The sequence below is a fragment of the Periplaneta americana genome, chromosome 11 (genome assembly GCF_040183065.1).
Source record: "Periplaneta americana isolate PAMFEO1 chromosome 11, P.americana_PAMFEO1_priV1, whole genome shotgun sequence".
Lineage (NCBI taxonomy): Eukaryota > Metazoa > Arthropoda > Insecta > Blattodea > Blattidae > Periplaneta > Periplaneta americana.
Genome location: NC_091127.1, coordinates 116,581,726 through 116,603,333, shown reverse-complemented (window position 1 = coordinate 116,603,333; position 21,608 = coordinate 116,581,726). Strand labels below are relative to the sequence as shown.

Below are 21,608 nucleotides of genomic sequence, written 5' to 3'. Positions count from 1 at the left end.
ATAAAGTTTTAGATTCATGTTCCACAGTTGGAAAATCCTTGGCATATATTAACGAGAAGTGCTAAAACCAATGAGTAACAAACTCACCTATGCAGTACCTACTATCTACAGTGTTTGAGTTGTGTGTTTATTTGTAAAGTTTTGGAGACCTTGGCATGTAGCAATGAAAACAGTGAGGATGTGGGAGAGTCACATGACCTGCTACTGACTTGCATGCAATGTTTTACCTGATCCACTGCCCTTAGCTTTAGCATGAGGGGGTGGCCGAGGTGTAGTTCTTTGTGTAAAATCCTTCGTCAAGTTCTTGTCATGCGGGTTGCCGTCCAGGTTCGGCGCCGGCGAGAAGGCTGCCGACTCCCTGAAGAACTCATCCGTATCGTAGCCTTCGAAGTCGTCGTCATCTTCGCCTGTGTCACCCGGCGCCCCTGCCGCCAACTCGTCCTCCTCTGGCTGTTCTTCGAACCGATCCTTCAGCACTTTGCGCGGCACTGCAAAACACAACCGAGATTTATTAATTGAGAGTTAGGGGTAGGGAGATTTACTGGCATATAAAAGAACTCCTGCTGGACAAAATTCCGGTCTTTTATACTTTCGTTATGTATATTTATTTCACATCCCAAATAATTAAATCTGAAACTTGTTCTATAGGTTCATCTTCTAAAATTAATTTTGATATAACCGCTGAACCTAACCCTAATTCTAAAGAAAAATGAAATACTGAAAGTGACTTGATGGTTGAGATAGAATAGGTTATAGACTATTTTTTTCAAACATACTTTATTTTATGCAAATCTAATCTTTCAGGTAAGGCTCCCTGTAAAGCAGATTTGAATAATTTCAAGGGAAAAATTGTTCCGGGCCCATGTATCGATCCCGGGACCTCTGGTTGAACGTACCAGCGCTCTTTCCAACTGAGCTACCCGGGAACTCCACCCGACACCGTCTCAACTTTTCCCTTTATATCCACACAACTCGTGTGGGCTGACGAAACGCCAGAGACCTACATCGAGTGCACACAATCTCTGTGTGACCTGGAATTGTGGTTTTCTGTTAACGTACACAGTGACGTATATATTATGCAAATCTAGTCTTTCAGGTAAGACACAGAAAACCACAATTCCAAGTCACACAGAGATTGTGTGCACTCGATGTGGGTCTCTGGCGTTTCGTCAGCCCACACGAGTTGTGTGGATATAAAGGGAAAAGTTGAGACGGTGTCGGGTGGAGTTCCCGGGTAGCTCAGTTGGAAAGAGCGCTGGTACGTTCAACCAGAGGTCCCGGGATCGATACCCTGCCCCGGAACAATTTTTCCCTTGAAATTATATTTTAATTTTTTTTTACATTTAAATATATATAGGCTATTTATTACAATTATTACAATAAGAAAAACCACTGTAAGACTGCATTCATTCATTCATTCATTCATTCATAGTGTTCTGCCCGAAGGCAGATCTTTTACAGAAAACCCAGAATTTACCAAACTTTCCTATTTTCTGCCTTCCTTTTTGTCTCCTCATATGATCCATATATATTATCATCTGATATCTTCTTCTGCCCCGAACTCTTTTCCCGTTGACCATTCCTTTCAGTGCATCCTTCAGAAGGCAGTTTACTCTCAACCAGTGACCGCGCCAATTCCTTTTCCTCTTTCTGATCAGTTTCAGCATCATTCTTTCTTCATCCACTCTTTCTAACACAGCTTCGTTTCTTATTCTTTCTGCCCATTTCTCCATATCCAATTTCAAATGCTTCTAGTCGTTTCTCTTCACTTCGTCGTAATGTCCATGTTTCTGTCCAATACAATGCTACACTCCACACAAAGCAATTCACTAGTCTCTGCCTTAGTTCTTTCTCCAGAGGTCCGCAGAAGATGCTTCCTTTTCTATCAAACGCTTCCTTTGTAAAATTATCATTTTGACTTCTTGGCAGCAGCTCATGTTACTGCTTATAGTACACCCCAAGTATTTGATAGATCCAGAATACTATTGCATGGCAATGTATGAAACAAATGCGTTTATTGAAATAACGTTCGTTGTGTAGAACACAATAATAATAATAATAATAATAATAATAATAATAATAATAATAATAATAATAATATTTATTACTTCGCAGAAACAAGTTGTAGAAATTAAACATAATTCGCATAGAATTCATGTGTAACATGTAACCGCTCAATAACAATTGCACTCATTTTTAACTGAAGTTATTCTTATTGGCGTTTATAATATTATACGCAAACATGAAATTAATAGTATACATATATGGTTTTTATTTCCTGTATTATTTCTGAAATTATATTGGAGACAATGCAAGCAAGGAATTTCCAATTTATAAATCAAGGCGAGTGTGGTAGAATAAAAACTAATCTCAATAGAAGTAATCGGATTTCACTCGATTTAAACTCTTTAAATCCTTCCTTCCGATCTGAAGCAACATTTGTTCCATAATCCTCGCGAGAATAGGGAAATATCGTTAATCGAATGTGGGGGGAAAGGTTACCTTCAGATCTAATATTAATTAACTTCGGATCTAGGAGACTTATAAAACAATCCAACGTAATTTTCAACACAGTAGCTAAATGTCTAAATATATGGTATACACACAAAAGCACTATATAATTAAGAGAAAAAAATATGGTTCATTTAACGAAGCTCGCAACTGCAGAGGTTATATCAGCGTCACCGGTATGCCGGAATTTTGTCCTGCAGAATTTATTTTACATAATAACATTACACTCTGTTGTGTATCAACAGTTTCATTTACATGTCCTCAAAGACGTGATAATAAACTCATAACAGAGGTGTGGATATGTGACGAAAAAACACATGAGAAAGTTTGATAAAGTTCTTGCAGCAATGTTGCATGTTGAAAACAGTGTGTGTGTTACAGAAGAATGTAAAAAAAAACAGCCTATATAAAATGTTTGTGCTGTTCAATGACTCTTTGTTCCGACCACTTCATTTCGAATTCACACTATCATATTTAAGGTGAGGCACAAAGTTAATACATATTTTAAATTCAAATTGAATTTGTATTTCAGCAAGAGTACTGTATTAATGTGAGCCAATAGAAAAAGAAAATAGACTAGAGCAGTGGTCGTCAGCACTCACTCAAATGGGTAACGGGTAAGCAGTATATCTGAATATGCTCCGTCGTGCAGAAGGGAAAGGGAGAATGCATACCCGCCAGCAGCTACGGATACACGCTAGTGTCTCTCTTATCCGCGGGTAAGAAAAGCTAGCCCGAGGGTGCACTGTGCTGATAACTGCTGGACTAGAGCATTAACACGGGAACTGTGATACGGTGTCGCGGAACTATGAGGATCTGAGTGCGCGCAAGAAGCGGCATAAGTAGCATATATTTTCAGGTAATTATATTTCGTAAACGAGGAAAAAGCGAAACGAACGAATTTCACCACGTTTCTTAACGAAAGAAAATGGGCTTAAATATGCATTTTCATTAAGTTCAAGGACCACGACCTGGGACGGTTCCCTTGCTAAGTCCTCTTCCTATCACCATAACCAATCATTAAGACTTGGATTCTTTCATTTTAGTGAGATTCGCTTTAATAAACAGTTTTCTACACAAGAATAACTAGTTTGTAAGACAAATTGAAGGATTTCAAGCCAAACGTGACTAATGCACATGAAATGGTTTCGGAGATATTCAAGGTTTAAGCACAGCCTAGTATATACAGTCACGAAACTCAATACGTAGGGAATATGCATCCAATGACAGTTGAACTTCAGTTGCTAGCCACTAGGATCGCTACTATCGCACAATATATTGTTCCTAGTACTCTCAGTTGCTAACCGCTTGGAGCATTGTATAGTGAGGAATGCAAAAAATCACCTCAAGTTTCGTGACTGTATGTACTAGACTGTGATTTAAGTTCAACTGCGAATGGTTAAATCCATATCCTACCAAAATTAATTTCGTCATATTCTTGTTTTATGCAGTTAAGGAAACGATTATTAAGGTAGATTAAAATAAAAGGGTGTAATTAATATAAGAAACTTAATTTTTATGATATTGTGGGATAGTCACGTTTGGATTGAAAACCTTTCATTATGAAACCCGCTGACGTCAATTTGTTTTAGCAATAGAAATGATGGAATACTGTAATCTCTAAACAAAATTACAATTTAATATTGATATTAAGTTACAGTCTCTGCATAAGGTCATTCTGGTAGCAATTAAATAAGTTCTTACTGTACTAAAATTGATTATAGAAAAGTACAATTACGTATCTATATACAGAATTGTGAGTAGATACAAAAAATGGAAAATCTTGCAAATTCATTGTTCGTATTATCGGCCAAGATTATGCAATGAGTTTATTAAAATAAATTCAGAATTATGTAGTCTTAATAACAATATTTCCAGCAAGAGAATTAAATATTGTATTTATTTAATTTCAAATTGCCACTTATTAAACTTTTGTCGTATAGATATTTTTCTTCTCTTTTTTTTTTCAACTACCGGTGTATTTTTCTCCCAATTTCGACTTAAAATTTTAATTACATCGCTTCCAGTATTATTATGTAGCTGAAACTGCCCTAAGCATGAGCATTTGCTTTTTTGGGATGCAAAAAATATATTTTTTAAATATGTGTAGTAATTTGTAATTTCAATTCAATTAACACAGAACATTATTTACAAATGTGCTTTTTGTTACACTCAGCATACCCGAGGAAATATATTTTATAAATCACATGCATATTATTAAAAGATCTGCGCCTAAATATTTTTTATTTACCATTTTGAATAGAGAATAAAATAAAAAAGTTATAAGCAATATTCCATACTTTTGTTGGCTCTATATAAAATACAAGTAATAAATCATTGATGTTGGGTTATTCGTTGACAATGGGATCTATTTTGCAAATAACTATATATAGGCCTACGACTTTCTGATTACATTAAATTGATAGTAAATAGTGAATGGCAAAAGCTGTTTTATGAACCCTCCTCCATCAAGAGTCTATTACGTCATTTATTCTCGCAGATCTGAGTCATAAGTCTAGACCTCGGATTTTTAGGCTCATTTAGCGTAGGTTGAAATACACGTACTTAAGGACATCTAGTTTTAGGCAATTTCATCGCTCGAGAGTTTCTCGTGTTGCATACATTTAGGGATTTTTATATAAAATTGTTGCAACCTATCCTATTCGAGCCTAAAAATCCGAGGTCTAGACTCATAACCCCCTTTCGCTCTCAAGCTGCGATCGCTTGATATGAAGTTGTAATGTGACAAGAGGAGACGCTAATGTGGCCGTGTCCATGACAACAAAACACCTGACAACCGTCTTATCTGCACAAGCCACCTGCTCACATAAACCACGGGAGATGTCTGCCAGAGTAATTTATACTTTTATCACGTAGCGGATTGTGTCATATAAAGCTTCACTCCATCGCCGCTGGGGTCGCTCCATGCGGAGATTTAAGAACCAACCAATTTATGTTTATCTTCCCACACTTCGTACCAACTAAGATGGCACTAGAAACTTTGTGTCTCGTTCATTTTATTTTGTGATGTCAGTGCTCGCAGTTTACTCGCTGTCCTATTCCCAGATACTGTGCTCATATAAATAGATAAATAAATATATATATATATATATATATATATATATATATATATATATATATATATAAATACAGAAGAAAATAAACACATGAAGAGTGATCCAGAATGCTATAGACCTACTGATACTCGAAGAAGCTTATTCCCAAGAGAATTTTGATTAAAATACATCCATATAAACTTAGTTCCTATTCAGGATTGTCATCTTTCATTTTTTAGAAGTAGGGATAGTTTGGAGATTCTTTATCCATAATTTCCAAAGTTATTTTTCTAAACCTCTAATAACTGCCTACTATGTCCACCGTTGTGGCTGAGAGATTAGCGAGTCCCGGGTTCGATTCCCGGTCAGGACGAGTTGCCCTGGGTGAGGTTTTTTTCGGAGTTTTTCCCCTCACTCCTATGGATGAATATCAGGTAACTTTATCTCTCATCTTCACCACTCTACCGGCGGCCTCCTGAAGCTGCTGACTCTCTCGGCCGGCCTCCGTAGATTGTAGTTAAGCGACGTTGGATGGCTTCTGCTATGGCACCCGAGGCGGACCTACTCGGGGGAGGAGTTTCGCCTCGGACCGATATGGGGGCCTTGGAAGAATTTGCCGAAGCAGGATTGGTATATGGAATCTGAGGGCTGTAGGGACCGGTCGTTAAGGGAGTCATGTGGTTAGGGCGGTGCGCGTAGGGGATCTGTGGCATGCAACTCATTCCATATCGAGGGTTAGCGCAATAGATCTCGATAGGTCGCAGTGCTGGGCCATCCGTCTCCCCCTCAGTTAAATTCCATTCCATTCCAACTGCCTTCTATTTTAGACAAAACATAACATTACTACTCTTGTCTTAGTACCACAAAACTTAGTACAATGATATAATTTATACACATACCTAACCCAAATAACCTACAAAGGTACAAAGTTAGGTTTGTATGCACTCAATGTTGGATGTTTGACGGTTTGTCAGTCCACTTTGAGATATGTGGATATAAAGGAAAAAATTGAGTCGATGTCTGGTAGAGTTCCTGAGTAGCTCAGTCGGTAGATCGTTCATGTGCTTAGCCAAAGATCCTGGGTTCGATGCCCGGACCTATAACAATTTTTACCTTGAAATTATTCAAGTTATTCAAAGGTACAGACAGTTATGTTCAGTCCTTGTTTACGTATCTTCATCACGCACATTATTCTTCAACTTGTCAGCTATACTACGACGCACAATAGAACACATTGTGCTGTTCTCATGAATCTCTTGAAATGCATCTGAAGTGAAATCACACAATTGTTGTACTGTGTGTGGCCTTCTCCAATAAGCCTTATCCTTACGCACACCCCAATATAAGAACTCTTTTAGATAGAGTAAGGCCAGAAGATCGTTGTAGCCACTGAAAGCTGTCACGACGCCCGTTCCGCCAATGTGGAATATGTTGTCAAGGTAATTTCGTATATTCATAGAATAATTAAAAGGGCTCCATCCTGCTGAAAGAACATTTCTGTGAAATTAACCCTGGTTTCCACTTCTTGCACAATGTCGTGCAACATGTTCAGTTAAGTGTCACCGTCGACAGTTACTTCAAAGAAAACAAGTCCCAAGACACCGTAGGTGGACACTCTATCCCAAACAGTGGTCAGGTTGATAGGTTGTGCTTTCATACTCACATTCGGATTCTCATCTGCCTAGTAGACACAGTTGTGTCTGTTGACGTGGACTAATAACTTTAAACATGCTTCATCTGTCCATTTGTTGTTATCGGGCAGGTTTGGTTGATATCCAATTTAGTCTCACATGATTTCACAGATTTGCAACCTGTCATCGAATGATATGGCTTTAATAACACTGAACAACAAATTTTTACTTTCTGCCTTACTCCGAAATAAAAATAGGTGAATATCACTAATATGTGTGCTCTAAATCTGAATTTAGAATGAAAATTGCCCCATGACGTACCATTTTCCGGGGAAAATGAATTCAACTTTTTCTGAAAAAAAAAAAAACTTTTTTTTTTTTTAATTTTTCACTGCTACTGGTAAAATTACAACACACTAGGAACTCAAAATGTCTCATAATACTTGAAAAATGTGTACTTGGATACAATAATGATGTTACATAGTTTAAAATACAACGATAAAAATATGTCATGCGTATAACGAGAAAAATCTCAGAATTTGAAATTAAATTTAAAAGACTTTTCTGGATGGCTTCTGTTTAGCCTATAACTAGACACGGGGCTGTCTTTTAAAAGGACCCAACAATAGTCTGCAAGTATGCTGGATGATGGTTTTCCTTTATATCACCTTTCCATGTCAGATATTGCTTGATGAAATCTTTCCCCATGCTCGTCGCTTATCGCTCCAAAGTTAAGAGAAAAGAAATCAAAATGAGAATGAAAAAAGTGTATTTTGAGATACATATTACACCCCATTTTCCCATATGCACTTGGCATGGTTTCTACAAGTTCTATATAGTTATGTGCCCTGCAATTTCCAAGGAAATTTGAGTAAACATCTTTGAAAGTGCGCCATGCCATTTTTTCTGTAACGGAAAGTTTTTCCTCAAACAAAGAGTCATCCGTAACTTTGTGAATTTGTGGACCGATGAAAATGCCCTCTTTTAATTTTTCTTCACTCAAAATAGTAAACTTTTCTTTTAAATAATGAAAACCACACCCATGTTTGTTCGTTGCGTAGACCTCACTTTGAACTGTTATGAAATTTACTGTATAGAAGGGACTTATGTCTGTTTATTTATTAACAGTACAAAAGAACATGCCAACAACTATAAGGAACCGGAAATAAGTCATAAACTCATAAAATTCATTAGCTTTTGTTTTGATTTATACCCCCCAACCGGCGCCAGGTGTTTCCTGGGACAGCACTTATCGAAAAGTGAAATCATAGTATATATTAAAAACCTTACATGATACGAAGAAAAGAGATGCATTTTCGGATTCAGAGCACACCATAAGGGACACATTGTCTTAAATCGGAGCAAAATTCTTGTTGTTCAATGTAATTATTCTAAATTTTGTATTAATCGTAGCAAGGGCATTCTTGGTGTTAATAACTTAAAATGGAACAACAATACAGTTGTATACTTAATCTGTACATTAAAACATAGTAATCCTTGTGATGAAAAACTTTTTAATAAATACTCCGTTATAAAATTGTACTCAATTTTACCACTTTGCAAGATGTGCACAGATACGTTACACATCATGAAAATATTTTAAAATATCTCCTTTATATTTAAAAAAATGCATCAGAATGCATGCTATATTTTAATTCAAATATACGCTACAATACAATATTGTCTTAAGAATTTCACCTTCTTTCGCAATTCATCTTCAAAATGTTACTTTGTTGAATCCTTCAAATGCAATTGAGGGATAAGGAAAGGCTTGCTCTACAGATCTGGAGATTTTCGATCACTTCCACTTCACTGAAAGTGCTCAAAGTACCCTCCTTCAGCAGCGATGTAAGCTTCAACACGTCTCTGCATTGATTGTTGAATATTTATATAACGGATGTGCCACGAGATCCCGTATAACGGCTGTACCACAATTATGCATTGAACAGGTATACAAGAATATCATTTAAATATCTGTAATAACAACACTCATCCTGGAAGGTAGCGGAATTTTGCTCGTTACCAAAGCTTTTCGAACGGCTTCGAAGTCCACTAACCCTCCTGTCAAATTGAGTGCCTAGTCTTTCCCAGAGGTAAAAGGCAGTCGGAGTGTGATGTTGACCACACCACCTGATTCTAATACCGAGGTCATGAAAGCGTCGAGCTATACCTTCATGCCTACCATGCACCTTTATGACGTGTAAAGGAGGAGATATCTTAACCTTTATTTATCACTAATACTTATATCGGGTGTACCACAAATTCTGCTATATCGGACGTGACACGTAGGCTATACATATTTATCATAAAACCGTTGTTTCACAAATTCTTGTATATCGGGTAAACTATGAACAATATATTAGTTAGATGTGTTACTTTTCGCATCGTCTTGAATGCAGAATTCAGTTGTTATATTTAATGACTTTTCAAATTACACAAGACACTCAACTTATTCATGTGGTAGAGTAAGAATACACAAACAACTAAAAAAAAAAAAAAGGAACAGAAATTAAATACACTAGAACAGTGCGAAATGTACAGACACACAACAAACATATCCGCGACATATCCTGAGTACACTATTAAATTTCAGAAAACTCACCATATTTGACTCCACACTACCGAACACAAACGCACTCAACAACTAAAGCAACCCTAGGAGGAACTGGAAATATGCAATGACCTCACTAGTTCTGAAGAAGACTAACAGTGAAGTCGAAACTAATAAATTAAGGTAAGAAACCAACTTACTTCCAATTAAATACTAAAAAGTTGTTTCTATAACTAAATTTTAAGATACATAAAGTGATAAAAGTGTGTAATCAAGGTGTATTAATCAAGTTAATTCCACTTTTATACACAGCAGAGACTGGAGACGTCCGATTATTGTATGGTCTTTAAATTATTAATCCGTTGCATAACAAACAGATAGTCTTATTTGACTCGTTTCTTTCTATAGGAAATATTTATTCATCGACTTATATTTACTTTATATTTGAACTTGGTCTTCACAATTCTGACGTTTTTGTCGATTAATTAATGACGTTGTACCAACTACTAGGTTTTATTTAACGTCGATGGGATTGGTAGTAGCTATATGATATTTGGCAAGATGAGGCAGAAGATTCGCCTGACATTTGTCTTACAGTTGGGAAAGCCTCGGAAAAATCGTACCAGGTAGTGAGCCCTGGCGGAAATTGAACCCACGCCCCTAGCGCAGCTGCGGATCAGCGACTACCAGTGCCATTTTTACATATGCTGCCGTATGTCATTGTGTAAGTTGGCGTCTCTGACTCTTACTAATCGATAGTGTTCGATACTTTGTTCGTGTAAGTGTGGCTTCTTTATTTATTACTTGTATTAATAGATGGCGAAGATAACAGTTAGTGTCGCCAAATGCAGTAGTACATAAATATGCCCGATTATAGAATTCAAAATTTCTTCCCTCTCTAATGATTGTATTAGATTTAGCTGGAAACCGCTGATGTTATTAATAAATTATGAGGATAATTTATACTTAATCTACATCATCATTTTCCCCAACACTTTTTAGTCGTCTCAATAAGTGTGTACGATTGTGTCATCTATTGACAACTAGTGGAACTATTTCAAAGTTTTCCAATTTGTTATATCTTTGGGTGTAACTTATTCCGTGGTTAGAAAATTCGCATACGCGATCAGAAAATTGTAGGTCAGATATCTTTAAACGCTACGTGTACGTATAATTGCTATACTTTTTATGTAGAAGTCCGGGTTTATACACTGTCTCGATCACATCATGCGCCATCCCCTCCAATTAACAGTAAGCAGCCATTCAAATGGGTCTCACATTATCAATAATATTTGGTAAGATGGACCTAGGATTCACCACAAAATTACCTGACATTCGCCCTGCAATTGCGAAAACCTCGGAAAAAATCGAACTCAGAAAGCTTGAATTTGACATGTCTGATCTACCAGCAGTACATAAAGACTATAATGTAAACCTAACTTTGGTGAATATTACTTATGTCCCAGCCACTATAGGAACTTGATAAAATACCTTGAAAATGCCTTAGATTTATAGTATCGATTCGTAGAAATTGATGTGATCATTGGGAGAGCTGTAAGCTCATCCAACCCGCACTAAATACGTGCCTTACTTATTTACAAAAATCGTCGCGAGTGAATGAGGAATACGGCCATATTTCTTTAATGTAACGTGGGTTTCAGTGTCACCAACATAGTAATAATACTACACACCAATCCTAACCTATCCTCTCTAATAATACTACACACCCAATCAAACATAATCTAACCTGTCACACAATAGGCTACACACCTAATCTAACCTGTCACATAGTAATACCACAGTCTAACATATACAGTCAAGAAGCTCAATAGGTAGTAAATATGCATACATAGACAGTTGCTAACCACTAGGATCGCTAATATCGCCTCATTACAGACAATGCGAAATAGTACCGGCAAAGTCAATTATTCCTAGCACCCTCACAACTCAAGCTTCGTGACTGTATATACTAGACTGTGGTAATACACACCTGTAGTAACATTCCTCAGATTTAGTATAATTCCATTTACATGTATTGCCGGCCCTGCTTCTCGTGTTTGTAGCCATCCAGTGGAAGTGGATCGTAATTCGTAATTCGAGAAAGGAAATGTGACGACTTTCATAATAATTACATTTAGTTCGTCCAGTGTATATTTTGTGATATATTAAATGTGTTAATGTAGTAATGATTCTATATAATTATATAGTACAATAAGAATTGAAATGTGTTGTGGTTGTGATAAAAAATTGAAAATTGGTTTATAGCTCCACATTGGCAGTGATAAAAGTGTGCAATATTCGCTCAGTGGCTGGTGGAAACTCTATATTGACCCTAATTTTTATTAAATAGCAGTTAGATGTCTGAAAAAAGAATGTAAACTGATTCAAGTTGATCGCTTTTAAGTAGTAGTAGTGGTGGTAATGGTGGTAGTGGTCGTGGTGGAAGTGGTGGTGGTGGTAATAGTAGTAGTGGTGGTGGTGGTAGTAGTAGTAGTAACATCATCATAAACAACCTGTAAGATACCATACATTTATAGTGCAAAGCAAAGATAATGTTGTTTGCTTTTCCCCAAAACGAATAGCCTATTTGGTGTGCCACAACAAGATAATGTTGGATAGAAATATCGCTTTTGCGGTGTGAAACTTCCCCCTCTATAAGCGGAAAGATTATGCATGAACATCATCAACGTTATTTCCGATTTATAGGTTGGTACTCTGACATTACGCAACTGATTTAAACTGTTTGGTGAATACATAAAGCGAGCGCCCATTCTTCACTCTGGAAATCGTACATAATGTTAAGCTTGCTAACAAATGTTCATACCTCATAGTATTATATTTCGTTGATAGATGGTGGTGAGGCTTATCTCATCTGGCGGTGGATTTCTGAACTACTACAACTTGACTGATGTCGATGTGCTTACAGCTTGACTCGTACAGATGTCATTTGTTATCATTAACTAATGCGCACCGTTGTTGTTCTGTTACTAATATCGGGGTTGGCGGTGGCGATATTTAAATCCGTGGAAAGACAATCCATGACCGAGATACCGTTACGATGAACAGCAGGATAGATTGTCTTTCAGAATTAGTGTCCTTTCATCATGTCTTGTATAACGTATTTGATTAAAGATCTACAGTATAAAGGTTTTCCTATTTCTTCGTCTTCTTTAGCCTACTCTCATTTCAAAATAGAAAAATTGCTTAATTGAGGCAAAATTGTATCGTCTGCTTGTCTCTTCTAGTAATTTTGAACCGCTTGTATTAATGTTATGTTAAATAAATAAATAAATAAATGAATAAATAAATAAATAAATAAATAAATAAATAAATAAATAAATAAATAAATAAATAAATAAATAAATAAGGAAATAAATAAGTAAATAAATAAATAAATAAATTAAAAAAAATTCCTACGCTATGTATTCTCTCCATCCAGAAAGAATTAGAAAGAATAAACATAACTGTTAACAAAATCAACTGTGATATTTGGAATAGTAATTCAAATAGTAATTTTGTAATAGATTACAGTTTATTATACATTTTTCGAAACAACAAAGTGAACTTACAATCTGTCATAAATCTCCGTTGATCCGGAGCTGCGCTTGCGCGTGGGTTTGATTTACGCTCTGACTGATTACCTGGTTGGTTTTTTTCAGAAGCTTTTCCAAACCGTAAGGCGAATGTCACATAATCTATGGTGAATCATCGGCCTCATCTCGCCAAATACCGTCTCGCTATCACCAACTCCATCGACGCTATATAAACCAGTAGTTGAAACAGACAAACGGACAGACAAAACAGACATTTAAGTAGGTGGGTAGGTGGACGGATGGACGGTCAGACAGACTGAAGACGGACAGACTGACCGATATATATATATATATAGCTATATATATATATATATATATATATATATGTAGATAGACAGGTAGGCAGGCAGATATGTAGGTAGGAAGGTAGGTAGGTAAGTAGATAGATAGATAGATAGATAGAGATAGATGGATAGATAGATAGATAGATAGATAGATAGATAGATAGATAGATAGATAGATAGATAGATAGATAGATAGATAGATAGATAGATAGATAGATAGATAGATAGATAGATAGATAGATAGATAGATAGATAGATAGATAGATAGATAGATAGATAGATAGATAGATAGATAGATAGATAGATAGATTACTCTAATGAAATTTGCACTGTAGGCTTAGGATACTTTTCTCTCTTTGGTTATAAGCCATAAATCATATATAGTGATGATACTGATGATCAGGGACCGGAAGTTTAGTCATTATGAATCATTAAAATAGGCACGCAAAAAGGCATAATAAATAGCTAAAATAGGCACGCAAAAAGATATTATAAATAGCTAAAATACGCAATAAAAGGCAATTACAAAAACCTTGCACTAGACCCACAATCTTGCACTTTCCACAAAGGGATTTCGGCAGCAAGAAAAGCTTTACATAAGTCGAATGCAAATTGAGATTTTCGACTCGATGTTGCAATTACTGTTGGAAGCAAAGAAATCTTCTTCCCAGTAGCCTTGGAAAGTGCATTTTTGTGTTTGGTTGTACTGATATGTTCCGATATGAAATATTTAGCTAGCTACAACAACGTCACAATGAAAACTGAAAGAAAAATAAGCATTAAAAATAACGTTAGATCCGCACTCATTGTTGCCTTGTCAAATAAACACAAGCGATAATTAAAACGCTTATTGTTATACATTTTTGCACGGGAGCACTCATTGATGCAAAGAGAATATGAACTGACTGAAGACAATAGTATACATTCGGTGCAGTCAGTTTCATTTTAGCGGTTATGGAAATAAATGAAAATATATCTGTAGACAATTTTTAATAATAAATGAATAAATAATAGATAAAATCAAATAAAGGCAAAAAAACATTTATTTTGTAAATTAGGCATTTATATTAAAAAGACAGAAAAGGGCAACATAAAACTGTGACGTTTCAATCACAAAAGTATAATTCGTACAGATTTACTTTCAAAATGAAGACAGATTTAACACATTTAAAAAGGCATTCTGCCAAAGTTCCGGTCTCTGGATGATGTATGATTGTTTCTGTTCATGAACGTGATCAAGATTTATTATAAACAAGCACATGCAACAGATATGATAACCACGAGCTCAAATTTCATTATATAGGAGAAAAATTCTGAAAATCTTTAACACAAATCCAAATACAGTATACACATATATGAGAAATGTATTTGAGAACGTCCTGTGCTGTATGCAAATCCAATCGATTCATCAGTCGGCGATTAGCAAGACTTAATAATGTGAAATATATATGTGTAACAACGAGTGGGATTAGATCCTATAAAATTTTGAGTGGGAAAAGGATAATTTTCTCGTCTCACTACATTGTATCATATAAACCACCCGAGTAACTTTCTATTGGGCTTTGGACAATAAAAAAAAAGAACCGAAAAGCGCTTGTAATATAGAAGGTGATCAATGCGCGATACTGAATGTATGGCCAAGTTTTATACTGTATATCCTTCTTATGCGGAATGAAAACCGATTCTGAAAACATTTCAAATAGTCATAAGGTTTCAGATTCAGTGGTAGAAATGCAAGAGTATTTGTTTTATATATTGACAAAGAAAATTAGAATTTTATGTATTTATGTAACATATATCATTCATTACAATCTCCTGTAAATATTTACATAACCATGTATATTACCATTTTTGCCATTTTATTCCACACTCGATGGTTCATATAAAACGAAAAACGATATATTTGACATACAGTACAAATACAAAAGTATGATATTTTCTGGAGAGAAGTGAAACTGGCAAGTGTATGTCGACAATTTAGGACACGTTCCAGTATAAAAATGTTTTAAATAAAAAATCTGCGTACACAAGGAGGGGGGTTACCGGGTTTGAATCCCACCCCTTGAACTTAAAAAAATTATATTTAAATTTGGGTATTTTTTATCTATAATCGTTTTCCTTTCCCTAATTTTTCACAGTCAGAGTAACAAAATCTACATCGACATAAAACATAGTCTTCCTACCCCACCTTCAATATATTCATCACGCCAGTTTCATTCTTCATTCTTGGTGAGTTCCATGTTTCATTATTGTGTCTGATTAAATTTATTTCAATATGTTTGACTGTGTCCATGCATTTTCCTGTTTTATAAACTAAAGTGTCTTACCTATGACATACAAATAACTGTTGACTAAATAAATATATTATAACACTCTTATTGAATTTGGTATTCCCAAGAAACTAGTTCGATTAATTAAAATGTGTCTCAGTGAAACTTACAGCAAAGTCCGTATAGGTCAGCTTCTGTTTGCTGCTTTTCCAATTCATTGCGGGCTAAAGCAAGGAGATGCACTATCATCTTTACATCTTAACTTCGCTCTAGAATATACCATTAGGAAAGTTCAGGATAACAGACAGGGTTTGCAATTGAATTGGTTACATCAGCTTCTTGTCTATGCGGATGCCCATTTTAGCAATAACACCTCGATAGTCATACGCCATTAATACAATTTGCTTGACTTTTGACTGCTGCCGCTGTGATTTTGAGAGATGCTATAAAACTCCACAGAATGCCACTATGCGTTGTTTATGTGAACCTACTCTGTACCGTCTGTAGCGAGCGGGAGCAGGGCGAGGCGCGGATGACATCTATACTCGTCGCTGTACTCAACTGAAATCTACTGTTTTGGTACGAAATTACTACCTATTGTGATTACTATTGTCATAATAATCGGAGAAAACTATGTTTCCATAATGTAAAATTGGTTTGCAAGTAATGTGCATTTTGTATATAAACATTAGATAGTGTGACTGTCTTAATCCTTTATTTATTGGTATATCACAGACAGAACAAATCAGCAAAGAATGAAAATACAGAGAAAGGGGAGCAGAAGAGATAAAGGGGGAAGGAGGACTGAGGAAAATGAGGTGATGAAGGTAAGAATGAAGAGAGAGAGAGATGATAAAGAAAGAGCGAATGTGTAGAAGCACAGTCTAGTATATACAGTCACGAAGCTTGAGTTGTGAGGGTGCTAGAAACAATAGACTGTGCTGTACTATTTCGCATTGTTTGTAATGAGGCGATAGTACCGATCCTAGTGGTTAGCAACTATCTGTGGATGCATATTTACTACGTACTGAGCTTCGTGACTGTATACAGTATACTAGACCAGGGATGAGACGATATTAGCTCCCAATCATGGCAGAAGAGCTCGACCTTGATCACGGGTACATAGCGCATCCAATACATAGCGTCGTAACGTACTGTAGACACAGGGATGTACATGCACATGCAGCGAATAAAGGCAGCAATTATTACAATAACTTGCGTTACTAAATTTTTGGCTATGTAATAGGGCTAATTATTCAGTTGTTTATTATACATGTACATATATAAACAAATCGCAAAGGGAGGGTTTTTTAGGAACAAAAAGAGAAATAGGAAAAGTTAATTGTATGTAAACCATTTTCTTGTTAAGAGCAATTATTTATTATGTAAATACTTCTCTTCATTAGTTAGGAGAAACTAATAGGGTCTACCTGCTCGAAGTGTGTGATCTCTAAGTACTTTTGAGTATTTGTTGAAAAAATAATAATGACAATATTGATTGAAAAAGAGTATATTGATTGTGTGATTGTGAAAATATAGTCCTCACTCTCCAGTCGTGATTATGTAATGAGTTTTCTTAGAGTAATTTGTGAGATGCACGTAACACGAAATAACAAATTGATTATTAAGATATTGAGAGCCATCGTAATTTTTGGGGTCAACCATTTAAGGGGATATGTATTATTTTTAAAACTTCCACAATTTTCGGCCAAAATTTGTGAAATTTAAACTATATAAACAGATCTATAATAATATCATCTGTACAAAATTTGGTGCAATTAGGTCTAAAGGTTTGAAATTATATTTTTAAGTATATTTTATATTTGCGTTACTAAAAAAGCTCCTAGTATTAAAGTTTTTAAAATGTTTAGTTCGCTCAAAATCTTGAAAATAGTTATTGGAATAAAAGTGAATCAGCTTTTTGAGCTTAGTAATAGTATAAGTTAAAGTGCAATCAAAGATAAAATATTATTTCTAATTTAAAGAAACGCGTAGTATAATAAAAGTAAATATCCAGAAATAAGCAACAAATAAAACATCAACAATACATTTAAAATAATAAAATAAATTTAATCTAGATGCAATCTACTGACCCGAACGTAAATTAATTTACCTTCGATGTCAATTCCGAAATCAATTTATTTCTCCCTTCTCCTGAATTATGCCTATATATATTTTTTATGTTGCGTCTCATAATCCCGTTTTATGTTGCTTTTTTAGCAAATGATATTTTTTTACACAACAAACACTGGACTTCATTACCATGTTCGAAGCATAAATATTGTATCTTCCACTCTTCCTTGAAACTTTATTGTATGAGCGCTTCCGTTCCGTCATGATGCGCTATGTTCTAAGATCTGTACATCCTTTAGCAATGTTTACAGGTAAAAGAGCTCCGCGCGCGCGCAGCGGGCATAAAAGAGCTCTAGCTCGAAAATTAGTAGTCACCATCGCAAGACTGTACTAGAATGTGGTAGAAGCATACGGAATAAGAAATTGGAAAGGATCGGAAAAGAATATTGGAGTAGCGAAGGAAGAGGAGAATTAAGAAATGAAGAAGAAGTTAACAGGAAATGGGGTTAGGGTAGGAGGAGCATAATAGGTAAGTGGACTCCAACTCCGTCCCTTCTGGCACCTCGGTTGAACGCAGCTGGGTTCTTGACTTGCGTCTTACTACGTTATTGATCACTCGGCTGAGGCCTCATGTCGAATATTCGCCGCAGTCGAGGGTCCAATAGATGACAATCGCTTCTTAAGACATTATTTATGGAGTTGGTTACGATATTGGAAACCGTTACGGCATTCTGGTCGAGTGAGCATCGTATGATACAGGCTCACGATACCGACCAATGTAACCTCGGCAGCAGCGACTCGTCGAGTTTAAACATAAGCTGGGTCAGAAATGTTCCAATATTGTATTGTTTTATACCATATTATAATATTACATTACGTTATATTATACAGGCTGTAAATTCCATTATTTTAACTGATGATTATTCATGTCATAAGGAAGAAAACATGTCCAACAATTTTTATTTTTTATTCATAATAATAATAATAATAATAATAATAATAATAATAATAATAATAATAATAATAATGATTTATTTTAGCTGGCAGAGTTAAGGCCGTTGAAGTTATAGAGGGAAACTGCAGAGCCCCGAGAAAACCCCCCTGAAAGTCTGTTTTCTCCACCACAAATTCCATTACGATCTCTCCGGGGATCGAATCTTAGCCGCCTAGACGGAAGACCAACACGCTATCGCTTGGACCATATATGAGACAACTGCATTCCTATTGCTACGAATGTCTAGAACAGAGGTCGGCAACCTTTTTGTAAGTGTGGGCCACAATGATAAGAAGCGAAGGAGAACTGGGCTGGACATGATTTACAGTTAAATGAATTTAATTATGTTTTGTTTAACGACGCTCGCAATTGCTGAGGTTATATCAGCGTCGCCGGTGTGCCGGAATTTTGTCCCGCAGGAGTTCTTTTACATGCCAGTAAATCTACTGACATGAGCCTGTCGCATTTAAGCACACTTAAATGCCATCGACCTGGATCGGGATGAAACCCGCAACCTTGGGCACAGAGAATTACTCTCTTCATTAATAAATTATTTATCACAAATTAAAATAATTGAAGGAATATTATAACTAAACAAAATAGCAACTAAATTATGTAAGCGTTTGTAACTTTGGTATTCATAAATTCAAAGTCTCAAAACAGTATGTGTTTCAATTGTACAAATGAAAATATGACATTACAATTTATGCCTTATCTTTAATAACAAGATTGCGGTTGAATTTTAGATGCAAGGAAATTGATATCTGTTTCGAAGTTGGTGACTGATATGTGGAAACAATGATGAAAATGGTCATCATTTATTCTTGAGCGAAATTTTGATTTTACATATTTCAGCCTTGAAAACGTCTGCTCACATATGCAGGATGTTAAAAAAAAGTATCCAATATTTTAGGAGGTGATAGTAAGCATCAAAATAAGAAAATAATGTCTAATAAACATGGGTCCTCCAACACATACTTTCTGAGAAATAAACACTTGTTCATAGGAGGTGCTCAATGTGACGTCCATTCATGGCAATGCATTTTTCTGCCCTACAATACAGCAGACTACCAGAAAATCATACCGTAGTTGACACTTCTGGCATGGAATAATGATACGTCGCAAGGAATACTGAAAACAAAAGTCTGGTTGCGGATATGAGCGGGGTTTAGCAGGGATGGTGTTGTGAATTTTCGTAATCAGCATGTGTGGGCTGATGCACAATGACGCACCAGCACATTTTCTCCGCAATTTGCGTGAACACCTAACATTGATATTTCAGGACCACTGCATTGGTTGGGGAAGCCCTACACCTTGACCTGTTCGTTCCCCAAACCTAAATCCCCTAGACTTTTGGTTATGGGGACACATGAAGGAACAAGGTCAATTTCAAAGAGTGCGTGATTCCTTACGCCAAAGGGCAGAGGAATGCATTGCCATGAATTGACGTCAGATTGAGCACCTCCTATGAACAAGTGTTCAGATCTCGGAAAGTATGTGTTGTAGGACCCATGTTTATTACACATCATTTTCTTGTTTTGATGCATACTAGCACTTCCTAAAATATTGGATACTTCTTAACACCCTGTATAAATGCTTCCGAAAACTTAAAATTTTAGGTGCAAGTTTTTTATGTTAGGAAACTGTGTAACTGAGAAACATTTGTAAAACATACCCTGTTATTTGAATTATATATTTCTTTCAGTTCGTCATTAGTCTGCTGTCAATGAGTTCAAGTTGGTACATTTCAGGCACTGTCTCTATTTAAACGGCGAGAGGGTTGGAATATGTATCAAAATCCTGAAATCGTCCAAGAAGTTCCTTCTGCAACAACTCTAACATTTCACAAAACTTTTGTGCGGAACTGTGGTACTTCCTTGCTTGGGCAGGTGAGTCCGTTATACAGTATACAGGAGGGACATAGTGAAGGAGCTATTTGTCGAGTTAATTTTAATACAGTATATTATATCTACCTTGGACAGATGATGTCATTTGAGAACGCATGCCCTACAGAAATCAACAGGAGAATAGCCTTAGCTTGGAGAAAGTACTGGAGCATGAAATTTATTTCTGAAGACAAGTTCCAAAACTTGAACATCAAGAAACAAGTACTCGAGCACTGTATAATACCCAAACATGGTCGCTCACAGAAAGAGAAAAACTAAAACTACAAAGATGCCAGCGAAAAATGGAACGTAGGATCACCAAAATATCTCTCGGAGATAAAGTGCCAGCCACAACAATAAGGAAGATGACAGGCCTACTAGACGTCATGATGGCAGCTCAGTGACTGAAGTGGAAGTGGGGAGGCCACGTGAGCAGACTGAACATGTCGAGATGGGCGTGTGTGACAACCATGTGGGATCCAAGAACGGGGAAGAGGACAGAGGGAAGACCGAGGGCCCGATGGAGCGATTTCTTCAGAAGGGAAGCTGGTAGCTGGGGACAAGAACGGCGACATGCAGGACAACATGGCAGATGCACGGAAGAAGATAGACAGACCCTAAGTAACGGAAAGTGGACTGACATCAAACATCTATTTGTCAGTGCAGAACCTTTATCAGTGCATAACCTCTAGTGACTGAAAATGGACAAACATTAGAGTCAGTAAATGAACAATCGTTAAGCATGAGGGTAATAACTTT

General features: G+C 36.2%; 1 protein-coding gene across 3 annotated transcripts in view; it reads right to left on the bottom strand.

The window, feature by feature from the left end:
* Positions 1–21,608, bottom strand: part of LOC138709261 (protein eva-1) — a 765,208-nt gene that overhangs the window by 88,939 nt on the left and 654,661 nt on the right. For all 3 annotated transcript variants that reach the window (XM_069839917.1, XM_069839916.1, XM_069839915.1), the window contains exon 7: positions 228–488. In XM_069839917.1, coding sequence (XP_069696018.1) covers positions 228–488 — 261 coding nt within the window. The remainder of the gene's footprint in view (positions 1–227; positions 489–21,608) is intronic.